Source organism: Scyliorhinus torazame, chromosome 4 (assembly GCF_047496885.1).
Source record: "Scyliorhinus torazame isolate Kashiwa2021f chromosome 4, sScyTor2.1, whole genome shotgun sequence".
Lineage (NCBI taxonomy): Eukaryota > Metazoa > Chordata > Chondrichthyes > Carcharhiniformes > Scyliorhinidae > Scyliorhinus > Scyliorhinus torazame.
The window spans coordinates 164,574,125-164,589,432 of NC_092710.1; the positions used below are offsets into that span (position 1 = coordinate 164,574,125).

The 15,308-nt window shown below is 42.9% G+C and overlaps 1 protein-coding gene across 3 annotated transcripts in view; it reads right to left on the bottom strand.

Annotated features, from left to right (window-relative positions):
- LOC140410571 (structural maintenance of chromosomes protein 6-like) overlaps positions 1-15,308 on the bottom strand; it is a 166,782-nt gene that overhangs the window by 63,957 nt on the left and 87,517 nt on the right. For all 3 annotated transcript variants that reach the window (XM_072498831.1, XM_072498833.1, XM_072498832.1), the window contains exons 17-22: positions 7,056-7,216; positions 5,827-5,962; positions 5,647-5,727; positions 5,275-5,445; positions 5,044-5,181; positions 576-721 (exon numbers count right to left, since the gene is read on the bottom strand). In XM_072498831.1, coding sequence (XP_072354932.1) covers positions 576-721; positions 5,044-5,181; positions 5,275-5,445; positions 5,647-5,727; positions 5,827-5,962; positions 7,056-7,216 — 833 coding nt within the window. The remainder of the gene's footprint in view (positions 1-575; positions 722-5,043; positions 5,182-5,274; positions 5,446-5,646; positions 5,728-5,826; positions 5,963-7,055; positions 7,217-15,308) is intronic.

Consider the following 15,308-nt stretch of genomic DNA (forward strand, 5'->3'; position numbering starts at 1 on the left):
GGTCATTTGGAGGGTGATAGAAGAAAAAAACAGGAGTAACATAGTCATGAGATAACATGTGTTTAACAATGAAATAATACAGCAACAATGCCCATCACTGGAGCAGCCAAACAGTATAGAAATCCCATTACTGTGATAAAAATGGAATAAATAAAAAAATAAAATCGTGATCTTTTGCTTTTAGTCTTGTGCTTTTAAAAGGAAATCTTTGAATAAAACATTATTCCTCTTCTTTTTCCTTCAAGTTCTAAGTTCTCCATCTGTTCAATCTCTTCTGACTGTACACCATAGTAACATGAAGCATGTTCTATATACATCAATTACCCAATCAACATAATTTAAAATCATGGTGTCTAGCTCATTGTTTGTAGGATCATGCGGTGTGAAAATTGGCCGCTGTGTTTCCGTAAATTACAATATTGACTACACTGCAGAAGTAATTTACTGGCCAGTACACTGGACATCCTGCGACTGCGGAAGGCATCAAAAAATGAATGTTCTTTCCTGATATGCAAGATTAAATTGAAATGGGATTTTTGATTCTTTGTTATGCACATTACATATAGGAGAAGCACCTTGTAATTTCCTCTTTGTTCCCATGGCGCTCTTGTTCTGTGTTGATCCTCTCTCTTAGCCGATTGATCTCCACATCAATACTTTTAGGAGTTCTACTGACCTCCAATCGTTCTGCATAAATTTGCTTGGCTTTAGAAATATTTTCCTGGGATAAACAAGAACATAGGGAGCTGAGAAAGGAAAATAGGGCACTTGGCACAGCAATCTCATCCCAACTACCAATGTATCTCAGCAGCAGTATCAAGTGTAATTTCTGTTTCCACATGTACAGGCAGGCATGATGATAAATTTGAGTCCGGTATAGTTAGCTCAATCAGGGGCAGTCTAATATACAAATTGAAACCATTAAAGTTTTCTCAGCTGAACAATTTCTACAAAAAATTGGAAATGCAGCAGCACATTATTAGCATATTCCATTCAGCTGGTGTCCACTTGGCTGTGACAGCTAACTGGCCAACAGAAGATCAAAGAGAATTTTTAAAAATCACGAGTTGTGACAGCGAATAGGGAAAGCGGATTTACTCTTGTTAGGGAGCCCAGGGGCTCAGTAGTTTTGGAGAAAGTCCTTTTAAAAAAAAAAAAAAAAGAGTTGCAGGAAATGAAACCATTTGCCATAAACTAAGACAAAGCACCACGTTTAAGTGATAATTGAGATAAAACAGAGCAGAAAGATTAGTTTTAGATTGCTCTGCTTATGCGCTAAACATTACTGCAACTTGCCCTCCAGAGTGCAGTCCTGGCTCAGACAGGACAAACCTCATCTCCATAACTACCATGCTGGGCTATTGCCCATTCAACAGCAGGTCTGGACAGCATTATTTAAATATTTCAGTATTAAGGAAGTAGCACATTTTGACTGGGGCTGTTGTGCATTATCTGTTTTGTGATAACTCTCACTCCTGGTTTCAGCCCACTTTCCTCCCACGGAATCACAGACAGAAACAACATAAAGGATAGTTCAGTGGTGTAACAATTCTGCAATAAGGAAGATGAGCTTTAAATATCAACAGAAAGAGCAGGACTAAATTAGGACAGAGTGCTGTTGAAACAGCCTCAAAGAAGCAGTGCAACAGTGACACAAATACTTAAAACAATAGAAAAAGCAGGTGTGGTGTTTGCCCCTTTAAGGGGCGATCTGCTGAGAGGGTCATGTGGCCCGAGTAACCAATCAGGGACCAGGGTCAGAGAGCAAGCGTGGGTTTCAATCCTGGAGTCTGACTTGCAGCCACGAGGCTGCAAGCCTCTGTCATTGTAGTTATATGTAAATAAACAAACTGGTGAATGGAAAATATTACACTGGTGACAAGGATTAAAAAAAAGGTCCCAAGATCGTGAGTATTTGGTCACATTGAAGTTCAGTTTGAGTTTCAAAACAGAAAAGTGTTTGCAGATATGCCCTTATTCAGATGGATAGATCCTGTTGAAGCCTCTGTGGAGTATTGGACACAATAGATTGAATGGGCTACATTTTCAGGCTAATGAAATAGAGGAGGAGGGGAAGAGAAAGACAATCTTTCTGAGGCGTGTGGGACCCAGGCCTAAAATTTAATACATAGCCTCACATCTCCAAGTGTGCCCGACTCCCAAGTCTCCCACTGAGATAGTTGAATTGGTGGAAATACACTATCCCCCATCGGTAATATTACAACAATTTAAGTTTAACTCAACCAGGAGAGCCCCTGGGGAAACTATTACAATTTATATTGCCTAGTTAAGACAGATTGCAGAGCACTACGACTTTGGAGCCACTCTCGACGATATACTACAGGGTAAGCAATGAGGCGATTTAAAGGAAGCTATTAAAAGGGGCAGATATAAATTCTGAGGCAGCGCTGGAGAAAGCGTTGGGGATGGAGCACGCAGAGAAGAGCATAAAGGAGCTTCAGAGTGTGCAAAATGGCACGGGCCACCAGATTGGTTGGGAAGCTGTAGTCAGCCTGGCGTCAAAATTAAAAATTTATTTTTAATACAGGAAGCCAATTCAGCCACGAATGGAGCGAGAAGATATAAAAGAGCCCATCAATCGTCTGGGATTAAAGTAAAAGTTTACCAGTGCAAGGCTAATCAGAGTTAGCCTACCAGTATAAAACAACTGAATGTTTCTTTTGCCACAGGAAAGGTCATTTAAGGCAGCGATGTAAAAGTCAGTCAAGTCTACTTAGTAACAGAGTTAGTAATAAATCGCGAGTGCATAATATGGACGAGTCCAGTACTACGGATTTAAATGTTCGCTCATTGTTCAACGTGAAAGCCGGGAAAATAACCACATAACTCCAGTAGCACAGTGGTTAGCACTGTTGCTTCACAGCACCAGGGTCCCAGGTTCAATTCCCGGCTTGGGTCACTATTTGTGCGGAGTCTGTACATTCTCCTTGTGTCTACGTGGATTTACTCCGGGTGCTCCGGTTTCCTCCCACATGTTCCGAAAGACGTGCTTGTTCGGTGAATTGGACATTATGAATTCTCCCTCAGCGTACCCGAACAGACACTGGAGTGTGGCGACGAGGGGATTTTCAAGTAACTTCTTTGCACTGTTAATGCAAGCCTACTTGTGACAATAAAGATTATTATTAACTGTAATGCTTTTGGAAAACGGTAGGTTCTTAAAGATAGAAGTTGACATGGGAGTCTCTGCCAGTGATAGGAAAATATACATTTCAATATTTCAAAGAAGGAGTCCAGCCTTTGAGTTTGAGGGGTACCACAGCAAAACAAACTTACACCGGAGAAACCATCAAGATTAAAGGGTGCTACCACAGCACCATTCAGCTCCCAATAATAATACCGTCGGGCCAAGTCTTTTGGACTGTGATTGGCTCAAGGTAATCAAGTTAACCTGGATGGAAATCTTCAAAGTAAATTACATAACTTAATTATTATTGATGTATATTTGGCATTTGTCCTCTTTCAGGGGTGATCTACCAAGAGGGTCATGTGGCCCGGGGGGGGGGGGGGGGGTTCTTTATCAAGTCGATCCTGGAAGTTGAATTGCAGATACAATGCAGGATTCCGATCTACTTTTGAATTAGCTAAATGGCTGTTGTGCTAGTTCATTAGCATATAATCTCTTCAATTATCCCCCAAGGTCTGTGCTCAAACAGTTAAACAAAACAGTTGAAACAGCAGAACGCAGCACCAATAGCTGGAGCTTGAGCGATGTATTACTAACTCTGTTCCTGAGTAGTAACACTGTTACTACTGTTAAAAGTCTGTTACTGACTTTTACATCGCTGCCTTAAATGACCTTTCCTGTGGCAAAAAAAACATTCAGTTGTTTTATACTGGCAGACTAACCCTGATTAGCCTTGCACTGGTAAACTTTTACTTTAATCCCAGCTGGAGCTTTATCTACTTTTTTTGTTGAGTCAATGCAAAATGACTATTTTAAACCGACTATACTGTAAAGCTATTAATGTTCATTAAAAAAAACAAGGACATTTGAAATACCTTTTCAAGCCAGTTGAAATGTTTTAAATTGTTTGGTTAGGTCGGAAGGCACAGTTAGCTGAAGGTCAGTATTCTGAAAGGATATATACTTGGTGCAGAAAGAAGGCCTTCTACTGAAATTGAATGTTTTGTGGCAACATCTTTATTTGAAAATGCATTAAAATGTTGTTTCAATGCAAATTACTTGTTCGGGTCAGATTCAGCTGCAATGTGCTTTGTAACAAATAACTATACCTATTACACATGAATAACCTTTGTCTCTGACGTAATTGCCATTAACCACAGCTCGAACACATCTAATCCCTAGCATGAATTGTGAATCTTCAAGGAAGGAAGGAGGGAGAAGAGCAAAGAAACATTGATGGGATAGGGGAAGTACTTCGTTGGCTAATGATAATTACTTTATCCCCATCAAATCTCCAAGTACTCGTCTGAAAAAGGAATTGCCATAATTATGCAATTTAAAAACTTTACTGAAAATTATCCAGAAAAATGTGAAGTATTGACCTCTAGTCAAACATTGCATAAAATAGTCAAATAATTTGTCTCTGCAACAATAATCACTGTGCTTGTAACAATTAAGGATACTGATATGAGGCCCTGCTGCCTCAGTTCCAGGGACCCAGGTTCAATTCCCGCCTCGGGTGACTGTCTGTATGGAGCTTGCTCTTCCTCCCCGTGACTGCGTGGGTTTCCTCCGGGTGCTCCAGTTTCCTCCCACAGTCCAAAGTGTGCAGGTTAAGCGGATTGGCCATGCTAAATCGCCCCTTAGTGGCCAAAAGGTTAGGTGGGGTTACTGGAATAGGGGGCAGGCGTGGGCTTAAGTAGTGTGCTCTTTCCAAGGGCAGTTGCAAACTTGATAGGCCAAATGGCCTCCTTCTGCACTGTAAATTCTATGATACAAGTTAGAATCTTCCGGTTTAGTATTTCTGCAGCACTATATAACTTTATTTTCTTTTATTAAGCTTATAATGATGTTTTAACAGATGATCACTGGTAGAAAGATAAATGTGTGTATACCTCCAAAACCTTTTCTTTACTTGCCAGATTCTCTCTCAATTTATCTATCCCATCCAAGTGCTCTTTTCTTTTCTCTTCATAATGTCTTTTATGATGTTTACACTTTCCAACTTCTGTGTCAATCTTACTTAGGTCATCCTATTAAGAAATAATGCAGGCCATTTTAAAATTGATAACGCAATTCTGAAACTAATTAAGAAAATTTCAAAACGTTACACAACCAATTTGCACCTTTATTGGATCAGCTCCTTCAGCTATTGAATTGATCTTTTCCTTGATCTCTTTGTACTTTTGTTCAGCCTCATTCACTATCTTGCGGTGCTCATCCATATCCTTCCTTGAATGCTCCAACTTATTCTTGCCAGACTCAATTCTGTGCCAGATATCTTGCACTTCTTCTTCCTAATTTCCGTTAAAAGAAAAGTTTAAGAGTCAATTAGAAGGGAACCAGTTATTCTCCAAACTGGTATGACTTCATCATCTTCAAGCAATCTCGTCACCAAAAATAACATAAAAAAGAATATTCAGAAGACTATTTAGTGCACAATTTGAAATTGCAACGTAGGAGGTTTAAACTAATACAAGAAAGGTCAAGACACTCACCAGCGTGGAAATATCCACAGACTGGGGCTCGTCCACGTTCTCAAAATCTGTAATTTCTAGTCTTATCTTTGTCATATTTTCCTGAAACAAAAAATTGTAAAATATTTGGAAACAATATTTTCCTTTTTTTAGGTAAAAATACAGTAAATCATGTTTCCGCCCCAATTTTTGATTACAGACCTGGATTTTCCTCTTTTGCATTTGTTTCATTTTCACCTGAGACTCATTTATCCGTATTTCTTCTATTATTGACTGCAAACGTTCTTGAAAGTGAGACAATTTGGCCATTTTATTGCTCACTTCCATTTCCAACTGACTGCAATACAAAAAAAAAGAATGTTCTGACCAAAGTGCTCATATTGTTGGAAAGCAAAAGATAATTAATATACATTTTCTCATTTAGTAATAACACTTTTTGAACTCGCACAAATCATGGGTAAGCATTCATTAATAGCAGACTAAGGTGCAAGCTGGCTCCTCATGGTGAATCTGCACACTAGAATTGCACCAACCTCTTGCATCGCTATCTACAAGATTTGCATACTTCATTCTTAGTCAACAAAAAGACCTAATAAACAACAGAATTGAAACAACTTAGCAATACTATATTCTTTTTGTTAAATTTAGAGTACCCAATTATTTCTTTTTCCAAGGGGCAATTTAGCGTGGCCAATCCACCTAACCTGCTATTTTTGTGTTGTGGGGGTGAAACCCAAGCAGACATGGGGAGAATATGCAAACTCCACACGGACAGTGACCCAGCGCCGGGATTCGAACCCGGGTCCTCGGCGCAGCAGTTCCAGTGCCAACCACTGCGCCACTTGCCACCCTGCAATACTATATTCTTAAAGGAGGATATTATGAATGGATTCGAACAGTCAAGAAACATACAAGATTTATTATTCAACACGAATATAGTACGCAAGGATGTTATCATTTAAACATTGTTAATTCTCATCATCAGCTTACATAATTTAGTTCACAAGACAAGCCAAGATAATTGAATCTCAGTGCGATTTGTGGATGTTTCAGCTCTGCAGTTTACAAATTGTAACGCTAATATGCTACATGGTATTGCTAAATTCTTTATTCTCCTAAGGTTTAAAAAAAACTATCACAAACTTTCCACCAATATCAGGTTACAGAACCAGCTATGCATTTTAATTTTTTGATTTGTTATGCCAACCCCTCTCAATCATTAGCACAATTATCACCCAACTAAGTCAGAAGGAAAGACTGACAAGAAGGGGAAGGGGAAGTGGCAGGGTGTGGAGGGAGAGGGAAAGCATGAAACAAGTACTGGACTGAGCTCCAAGAGTACCTTTAAAGACTTATTGCATCAGCAGACATATAGACATATGTTTGTAGAAATTGCAATATTAAGATAGCTATTACAGAAATTTGCAAACCTGATTTCCGATTCAACATCACCACCCAAGTATCTTGCCCTGTCTGATTCTGAGGAGTAGTAGCGGTTGTTGAAGACCTGGTCACCTGCTGCAGTAAAGGCTTCTCTACAGTTCACAGGTGGTTTTTGCTGTTGCATAATTTCACGAGCTCTATTGTTGCTCTAGAATGAAATAGTAAATATTTAGTTTCTTGCTAGAATTTGCTTACTCTGAAAGTGCTTGCCTGAATCAAATTCCAGTACACACCTCTTCAATATATTACTCATTGTTCTATGAAGGATAATTTAAAAATTTGCTGTTTGCTGGCTATATTTACACTCTGGTTACGGTCATAAAAATCATATAATGCAGCCATGTTTGACCAGAAATAATATTCTGCACACTATAACGCAACTCTAAAGACAAAGTAGCAATGGACCAGATCTCTAGTTGCAGTGAAACCCAACTGTCACTAGGCAATGAAATCAAAGCATGTGAAGTTAAAATATAGAAACAAATTTATTTGCCTCAAATCTTAAAATATAATTTTACTTAGTTTATTTTCTAGTAGCTTTCTACTTGTAATAAAGGAATGGATAAAGTTTTGAATTTTAAAAAAATCTGGTCCTGGTAGGTAGCAAACCTCCCCAGACAAGAAACAGAAACTGCTTATGATTTTCCAAAACGTCCAATTCGAGAACAGTTCAAGCAGATTGGAAGTCAGTAAATGTAATACCACTATTCAAGAAAGGAGGGCGAGAAAAAACAGGGAACTACAGGACAGTCAGCCTCAGATCAGTTGTTGGGTGAATTCTGGAATCTATTATTATGGAAGCCTCAGCAACATTTGATTATCTTTGCATCCAGGCAGACAGAACAGATTCAATAAGTTCTTGTTGAATGGAGTTTTTAATTAAGCTAATGAGAAGAAAATGCAACTCATATGATTTAGGGAATTAAAAGTCAGTTTAAAAACAGATCAATTTCTAAAGAATTCGTCAAATATAGGGGCGCCACGGTGGCAGAGTGATTGGCACTGCTGCTTCTCAGCTCCAGGGTCCCAGGTTCAATTCCGGCTTCAGTGACTGTGTGGAGTTTGCACTTTCTCCTTCCGTCCCAGGTTCAATTCCGGCTTCAGTGACTGCGTGGAGTTTGCACTTTCTCCTAGTGTCTGCATGGGTTTCCTCCGGGTGCTCCGGTTTCCTCCCACAGTCCAAAGATGTGCAGATTAGGTGGATTGGCTGTGCTAAATTGCCTCTTAGTGTCCAAACGTTAAGTGGGCTTACAGGGATGGGGTGGAGGCATGAGCTTAAGTAGGGTACTCTTTCCAAAGGCTGGTGCAGACTCGATGGGCCGAATAGCCTCCCTCTGCACTGTAAATTCTATGAAATACTACGAAACATATTTGAAAATAATAGTATGATCAGACAAAGTCAACATGGTTTACAAAAGGAAAATCATGTTGGACAAATTTATGAAAGGTTTTTGAGAATTCAACTAGTAAGGTACATAAAAGGGAAACCAGTAGGTGTAGCATACTCAGATTTCCAATAGGTTTTTGATAAGGTGTATTGACTTTTTTTTGTGGCACGGAGTTAATTGGAGGGAATAATTAATATGGATTGAGGATTGGTTAACAGACAGGAAGGAACGAGTAGAGATAAACAGGGGGTTTTCAAGTTGGCAGGCTGTCAGGCATGGAGTGGCACAAGCATCAGTGATGGTGTTTCAGCTATTTATAATTGTTATTAACGACTTAGACAAAGAGAATAATGTGTCTAGGTTTGCTGATAATACAAAGCTTGGTGGAGATGCAAGCTGTGAGAAGTGTACATCGAGGTTGCAAAGAGATATAGATAGGTTGGATAAATGGACGTCAAAGTGGCATATGGAGAATGACGTGGAAAAGTGAGATGGTTCAATTTGGTAGTAATGGAAAAGCATAATTTTTTTTTAAACAGGCGTGACACTTGTAAATGTTAATGTTCAGAGGGACTTGTGTACTCATACAAGGAACACAAAATTAGCATGCAGGTAGAGCAAACATCTAGGAAGGCAAATGGTATATTGCCCATATACAAGAGTATGAAGCCTTGCTATAATTGTAAAGGACTTTGGTGAGGCCACACCTGCAGTGTGTGTAATTTTGGTTTCCATATTTAAAGATAGATATACTTGCATTGGAGGCGATACAGCAAAGGTTCACTCAGGTATCTGGGATGAAAGACTAAGTAAATTGGATCTGTACTCTCAGGAGCTTAGAGGTGATCTAATTGAAGCACACAATATTCTGAAGGGATTCAAAGAATAAGCACAGAATCCCCCCCCCTCCCACTGGGGAACTGAGAACACACAATCACTGGATAAGTGGCCAAACCTTTAGGATTGAGGTGAATAATTTCTTCGTAGGGTTTTGAGTATTTTAAAAATTCTCTCCCAGAGGGCTGTGGTTGCTCCATTGCAGAGAGATTTAAAGCTGAATAGATATTTGGTCTTTCTGGGAGATATGGTGAGCAGGTAGCAAGTGGGAAAGTTGATTTGAGGCTGAGGATCAGCCATAATTGTACTGAATGGCGGAACAGGTTGGGGGGTGGGCTGTGTTGTCTACTGTTGCTGCTATTTCATACTTTCTTATATTATCTGACACCTTCTATCGCAAGTTGTTTCATTGCAGCACATGGGCCATTTTTAGGAATCAGGTCCACCAACTTCATTTAAAAAAAAACTTCTCAGTATATGGGTGTCGCTGTCTAGACCAGCCTTTATTGCCCATCCCTAGATGCCCTTCAGAAGGAAATGAAAAAATGAAATGAAAATCGCTTATTGTCACAAGTTGGCTTCAAATGAAGTTACTGTGAGAAGCCCCTAGTCGCCACATTCCGGCGCCTGTTCGGGGAGGCTGGTACTGGAATTGAACCATGCTGCTGGCCTGCCCTGGTCTGCTTTCAAAGCCAGCGATTTAGCCCTGTGCTAAACCAGCCCCGCTGGTGAGTCCACCTTCTTGAACCACTGCAATCCCTGAGGCGTTAGGGAGGGAGTTCCAGGATTTTAACCCAGCAATGGTGAAGGAATGGGGATACATTTCCAAGTCAGGACTGACTTGAAGACAAACCTCCAGGTGGTGGTGTTTCCATGCATCTGCTGCTTTGTCCCTTCTAGATGGTAGCGGCCGTGGGTTTGGAAGATACTGCCGAAGGAGCTTTGGTGAGTTCCTGCAGTGCAACTTGTAGATGGCACACATGGCTGCCACTGTTCGTCAATGGTGGAGGGAATGAATGTTGTGCAAGGGATACTAATCAAGCGGACTGCTTTGTCCGGGAAGGTGTTGAGCTTCTCGAGTGTTGTTAGAATTGTACTCATCCAGGAAGTGCAGAGGATTCCATCACTTGTGTCTTGTAGGTGGTGCACAGGCTTTGGGGAAATCGGACTTCCGGGTGCTGCTATGCGGAGCTGAGCCGCACAATTCGGCAGCTCCCGCTACCACGGACCTTTGGGCTCGCTAGAAGAGCCCCAACGGAACTTTTTTCAAGACTAACCCGTGGGGAAGGTAAGAGTGAGGTCCCCCTCCAACTTTTATGAAACGGACTCGAAGCGTAACGGCCACAAAATTGGCATTGGAGCAACGGGAAAAACCGGGGGAAAAAGACAAAATGGCGGCGGCCAGAGACAAAGTGGAGCTGCAGGAGTTTATTAAGCACTGCTTTCAGGAGCAGCGCGAGGAGATGCGTAAGGAAATGCTGGCGCCTACGCTTTCGGCAATCGAAGGACTAGGGATCACCCAGAAGGCCCATGAGGTTCAGATCCAGGAGGTACAAAAAAGAGTTGGTCAGAATGAGGACGAGATCTCGGGCCTGGTGGTAAGAGTGGAGCAGAACGAGGCGCTACACAGGAGGTGGGCGGGAAGACTCGAAGACCTGGAGAACAGGTCGAGGAGAAAGAATCTGCGGATCCTGGGTCTCCCTGAAGGAGCGGAGGGGGCCGATGCCTGGGCATACGCGAGCATGATGCTCGGGGCGATGATGGGCAAGGAGGCCCCTTCGAGGCCGCTGGAGTTGGACGGGGCACACCGGGTGCTGGCGAGGAGGCCCCGGGCAAATGAGCCGCCAAGGGCGATGGTGGTGAGGTTCCACCGGTTCACGGACAGAGAGTGGGTCCTGAAATGGGTCAAGAAGGAGCGGAGCAGTAAGTGGGACAATGCAGAGATCCGAATATACCCAGACTGGAACACGGAGGTTGCAAAGCGGAGAGCGGGTTTCAACCGGGCCAAAGCGGTGTTGCACCGGAAAGAAGTGAAATTCGGAATGCTGCAGCCAGCGCGACTGTGGGTCACATACAAGGGCCAACACTACTACTTTGAAACGCCTGAAGAGGCGTGGACATTGATACAAACTGAAACGTTGGACTCTAACTGAGGGTTTGTGAGGGTGGAGGGGATATTTGAGGTTTGATGTGTGATGGTTGTTGTATAAAGGGGGTCAATCACAACCACGCGCAGGAAATGTTACATGTGAGGCTTTTGTGAGGCGACAGGTGAGAGAATTCCCGTTGCTCCCGGCACAAGAAATTCAAGACAAGGTGATCTCGGGTGCATGGGTTGGGGAGGGCAAGGTGTCGGCAATACATCAGGAGATGAAAGAAGAGGGGGAAGCGCTGGTAGAAGAGTTGAAGGGTAAATGGGAGGTGGAGCTGGGGGAGGAGATCGAGGAAGGTCTGTGGGCTGATGCCCTGGGTAGGGTTAATTCCTCCTCCTCGTGTGCCAGGCTCAGCCTGATACAATTTAAGGTGGTTCACAGAGCTCACTTGACAGGGGCGAGGTTGAGCAGGTTCTTTGGGGTAGAGGACAGATGTGGAAGGTGCTCAGGGAGCCCGGCGAACCATGTCCATATGTTTTGGTCATGCCCGGCACTGGAGGGGTTCTGGAGAGGAGTGGCGGGAGCAATATCTCAGGTGGTGAAAGTCCAGGTCAAGCCAAGCTGGGGGCTAGCAATATTCGGCGTAGTGGAACTGGGAGTGCAGGAGGCGAAAGAGGCCGGTATTCTGGTTTTGCGTCCCTAGTAGCCCGGCGAAGGATCTTGCTAATGTGGAAGGAGGCGAAACCCCCCGCGTGGAGGCCTGGATAAACGATATGGCCGGGTTCATAAAGTTGGAGAGGATCAAGTTTGCCTTGAGAGGGTCTGCGCAGGGGTTCTACAGGCGGTGGCAACCGTTCCTAGACTATCTCGCGGAGCGTTAGAGGAAGGTCGGTCAGCAGCAGCAGCAGCAGCAACCTGGGGGGGGGGGGAGAGGGGAGAGGATGAGCAAGAGATAACATGAAGAGTCGGGGAAACTGGCACGTACGGGAGAGAGCCAGTGTACAAAGCTATGTAAATATACTATTTTGCCATGTATATATCTTGCTCCGCGCGATTTCTCGTTTCCTTTTTTTTTGTTACGGGGGGGGTTATTGTTTGTAAGGGAGAAAAATTGTGTTAAAAACTTTAATAAATATATATATATTTTTTAAAAGGCTTTGGGGAATCAGGACGCAGGTTATTCACTGCATGGTTCCTAGTCACTCTCACCTCACCTCTGGAATTCAGCTCTTTTTTCCAAGACTGGTCGGGTCAGGAGCTGAGTGACCCTGGTGGAATCCAAACTCAGCGTTAGTGAGCAAGTTATTGCTCAGGAAGTACTACTTCATCACGCTGTTGGTGACCCTTTCCATCACATTACTGTGTTTGACTCTTACTTTCTGATATGGCCTGAATTTTGAAAGGTTTGATGTTTGAATAATGCAATCCTTTGAACAAATCCCAACTTGTAACATTAAAATCTGTGATACACACATTCTGATGCAATTTGTGAACATTGATTTAAACATTATATATCTAGCCCTCAGGGATCCATGTTATGCATTAAGTGTTCCATTGAAACAAAAAGCTTGGGTACTTGTCCTAGAAGCTGTTACCAGAACAATTCCACAGGTATCGTTTTTATGGTGTGAAGCACACAGGAGGGCAAAGTGGTTAAACTTTAAGTATCAAACTTTTCTTTGTACATTATAACTGAATATCAAAGTGAATCCTGCTGATTATTGACACATTTCAAACAATGAGATGATTGAAGGTAATTCACTATTTTGTTAATAGAACTTGAAATAGTACAAAAACATTAATCAGGACAGTGGTTAGGTGTGTAAGACACAAAAAAACATGCAAGTATTGTTGAACTGTAACGGGGTTAATGATAGGCTTCAAAAGGTAATAGACTATGAATCTTTATAAACTTCTGTATCAGCCTCAACTAGAGTAGTGTGTCCAACTCCAGGTACCATATTTTAGGATGTGAAGGCTTTAGAGGGGGCACAAAAACAATTTAAGATAATTATTCTGGGGTGAAAGACTTCAGCTATCACAATATACTGGGAAAACTGCTGTTTTCTTCAAAAAGGAGAGGATTGAATAACATGGAATAGAGATGTTCAAAATTATGAGGAGCTTGCGGAGAGCAATGGGGAGAAACTATTCTTTCTGTCGGACACCAATTTAAAGTGATTGGCAAAAGAAGCAACTGCGACATGAGGAAAAACATTTTTTAAACACTGAGTTGAATGCACTACCTGAAAGTGTGGTGCAATCAGATTCAATTGTGGCTTTAAAATCAGAACTGCATAAATACCCGAAGAGAGAGAATCGCAGAGCTAGGGATGCAATGGGATGAGTTGAGTAGTTTTTAAATCGAGCTGGCATGGAAATAATGGGCTGAATAGTCTCCTTCAGTGCTGTAATCTTTCCATAATACTACAGGACATGAATATCACTGGCTGGGGCAGCATGGTGGCATAGTGGTTAGCACTACTGCCACACAGCGCCGAGGATCCGGTTTCAATCCCGGCCCCGGGTCACTGTCCGTGTGGAGTCTGGACATTCTCCCCGTCTATGCATGCATCTCACCGCACAACCCAAAAAGTTATGTAGGATAGATGGATTGGCAACGCTAAATTGGCCCTTAATTGGAAAAAAAGAATTGGGTACTAGAACAAAGAAAAGTACATGATGTGGAGATGCCGGCGTTGGACTGGGGTGAGCACAGTACGAAGTCTTACAACACCAGGTTAAAGTCCAACAGGTTTGTTTCGATGTCTCTAGCTTTCGGAGCGCTGCTCCTTCCTCAGGTGAATGAAGAGGTATGTTCCAGAAACATATACATAGACAAATTCAAAGATGCCAAACAATGCTTGGAATGCAACCATTAGCAGGTGATTAAATCTTTACAGATCCAGAGATGGGGTAACCCCAGGTTAAAGAGGTGTGAATTGTATCAAGCCAGGACAGTTGGTAGGATTTCGCAGGCCGGATGGTGGGGGATGAATGTAATGCGACATGAATCCCAGGTCCCGGTTGAGGCTGCACTCACGTGTGCGGAACTTGGCTATAGGTTTCTGCTCGGCGATTCTGCGTTGTCGCGCGTCCTGAAGGCCGCCTTGGAGAACGCTTACCCGGAGATCAGAGGCTGAATGCCCTTGACTGCTGAAGTGTTCCCCGACTGGAAGGGAACATTCCTGCCTGCTGATTGTTGCGCGATGTCCGTTCATTCGTTGTCGCAGCGTCTGCATGGTCTCGCCAATGTATCACGCTTTGGGACATCCTTTCCTGCAGCGTATGAGGTAGACAACGTTGGCCGAGCTGCACTAGTATGTACCGCGTACCTGGTGGGTGGTGTTCTCACGTGTAATAGTGGTATCCATGTCGATGATCTGGCACGTCGTGCAGAGATTGCCATGGCAGGGTTGTGTGGTGTCGTGGTCACTGTTCTGAAGACTGGATAGTTTGCTGCAAACAATGGTTTGTTTGAGGTTGCGCGGTTGTTTGAAGGCAAGTAGTGGGGGTGTGGGGATGACCTTGGCAAGATGTTCATCGTCATCAATGACGTGCTGAAGGCTGTGAAGAAGATGACGTAGTTTCTCCACTCCAGGGAAGTACTGGACGACGAAGGGTATTCTGTCGGTTGTGTCCCATGTTTGTCTTCTGAGGAGGTCGGTCCGGTTTTTCGCTGTGGCGCGTTGGAACTGTCGATCGATGAGTCGAGTGCCATGAATATCACTGGCTGGGGCAGCATGAGGCACTATGCCCCTCATAAGAAAAGTACAGCCAGGAACAAACAGGCTCTTCGGCCCTCCAAGCCTGTGCCGACCATGCTGCCCATCTAAACTAAAATCTTCTACACTTCCTGGGTCCGCATCCCTCTATTCCCATCCTATTCATGTATTTGTCAAGATGCCCCTTAAATGTCACT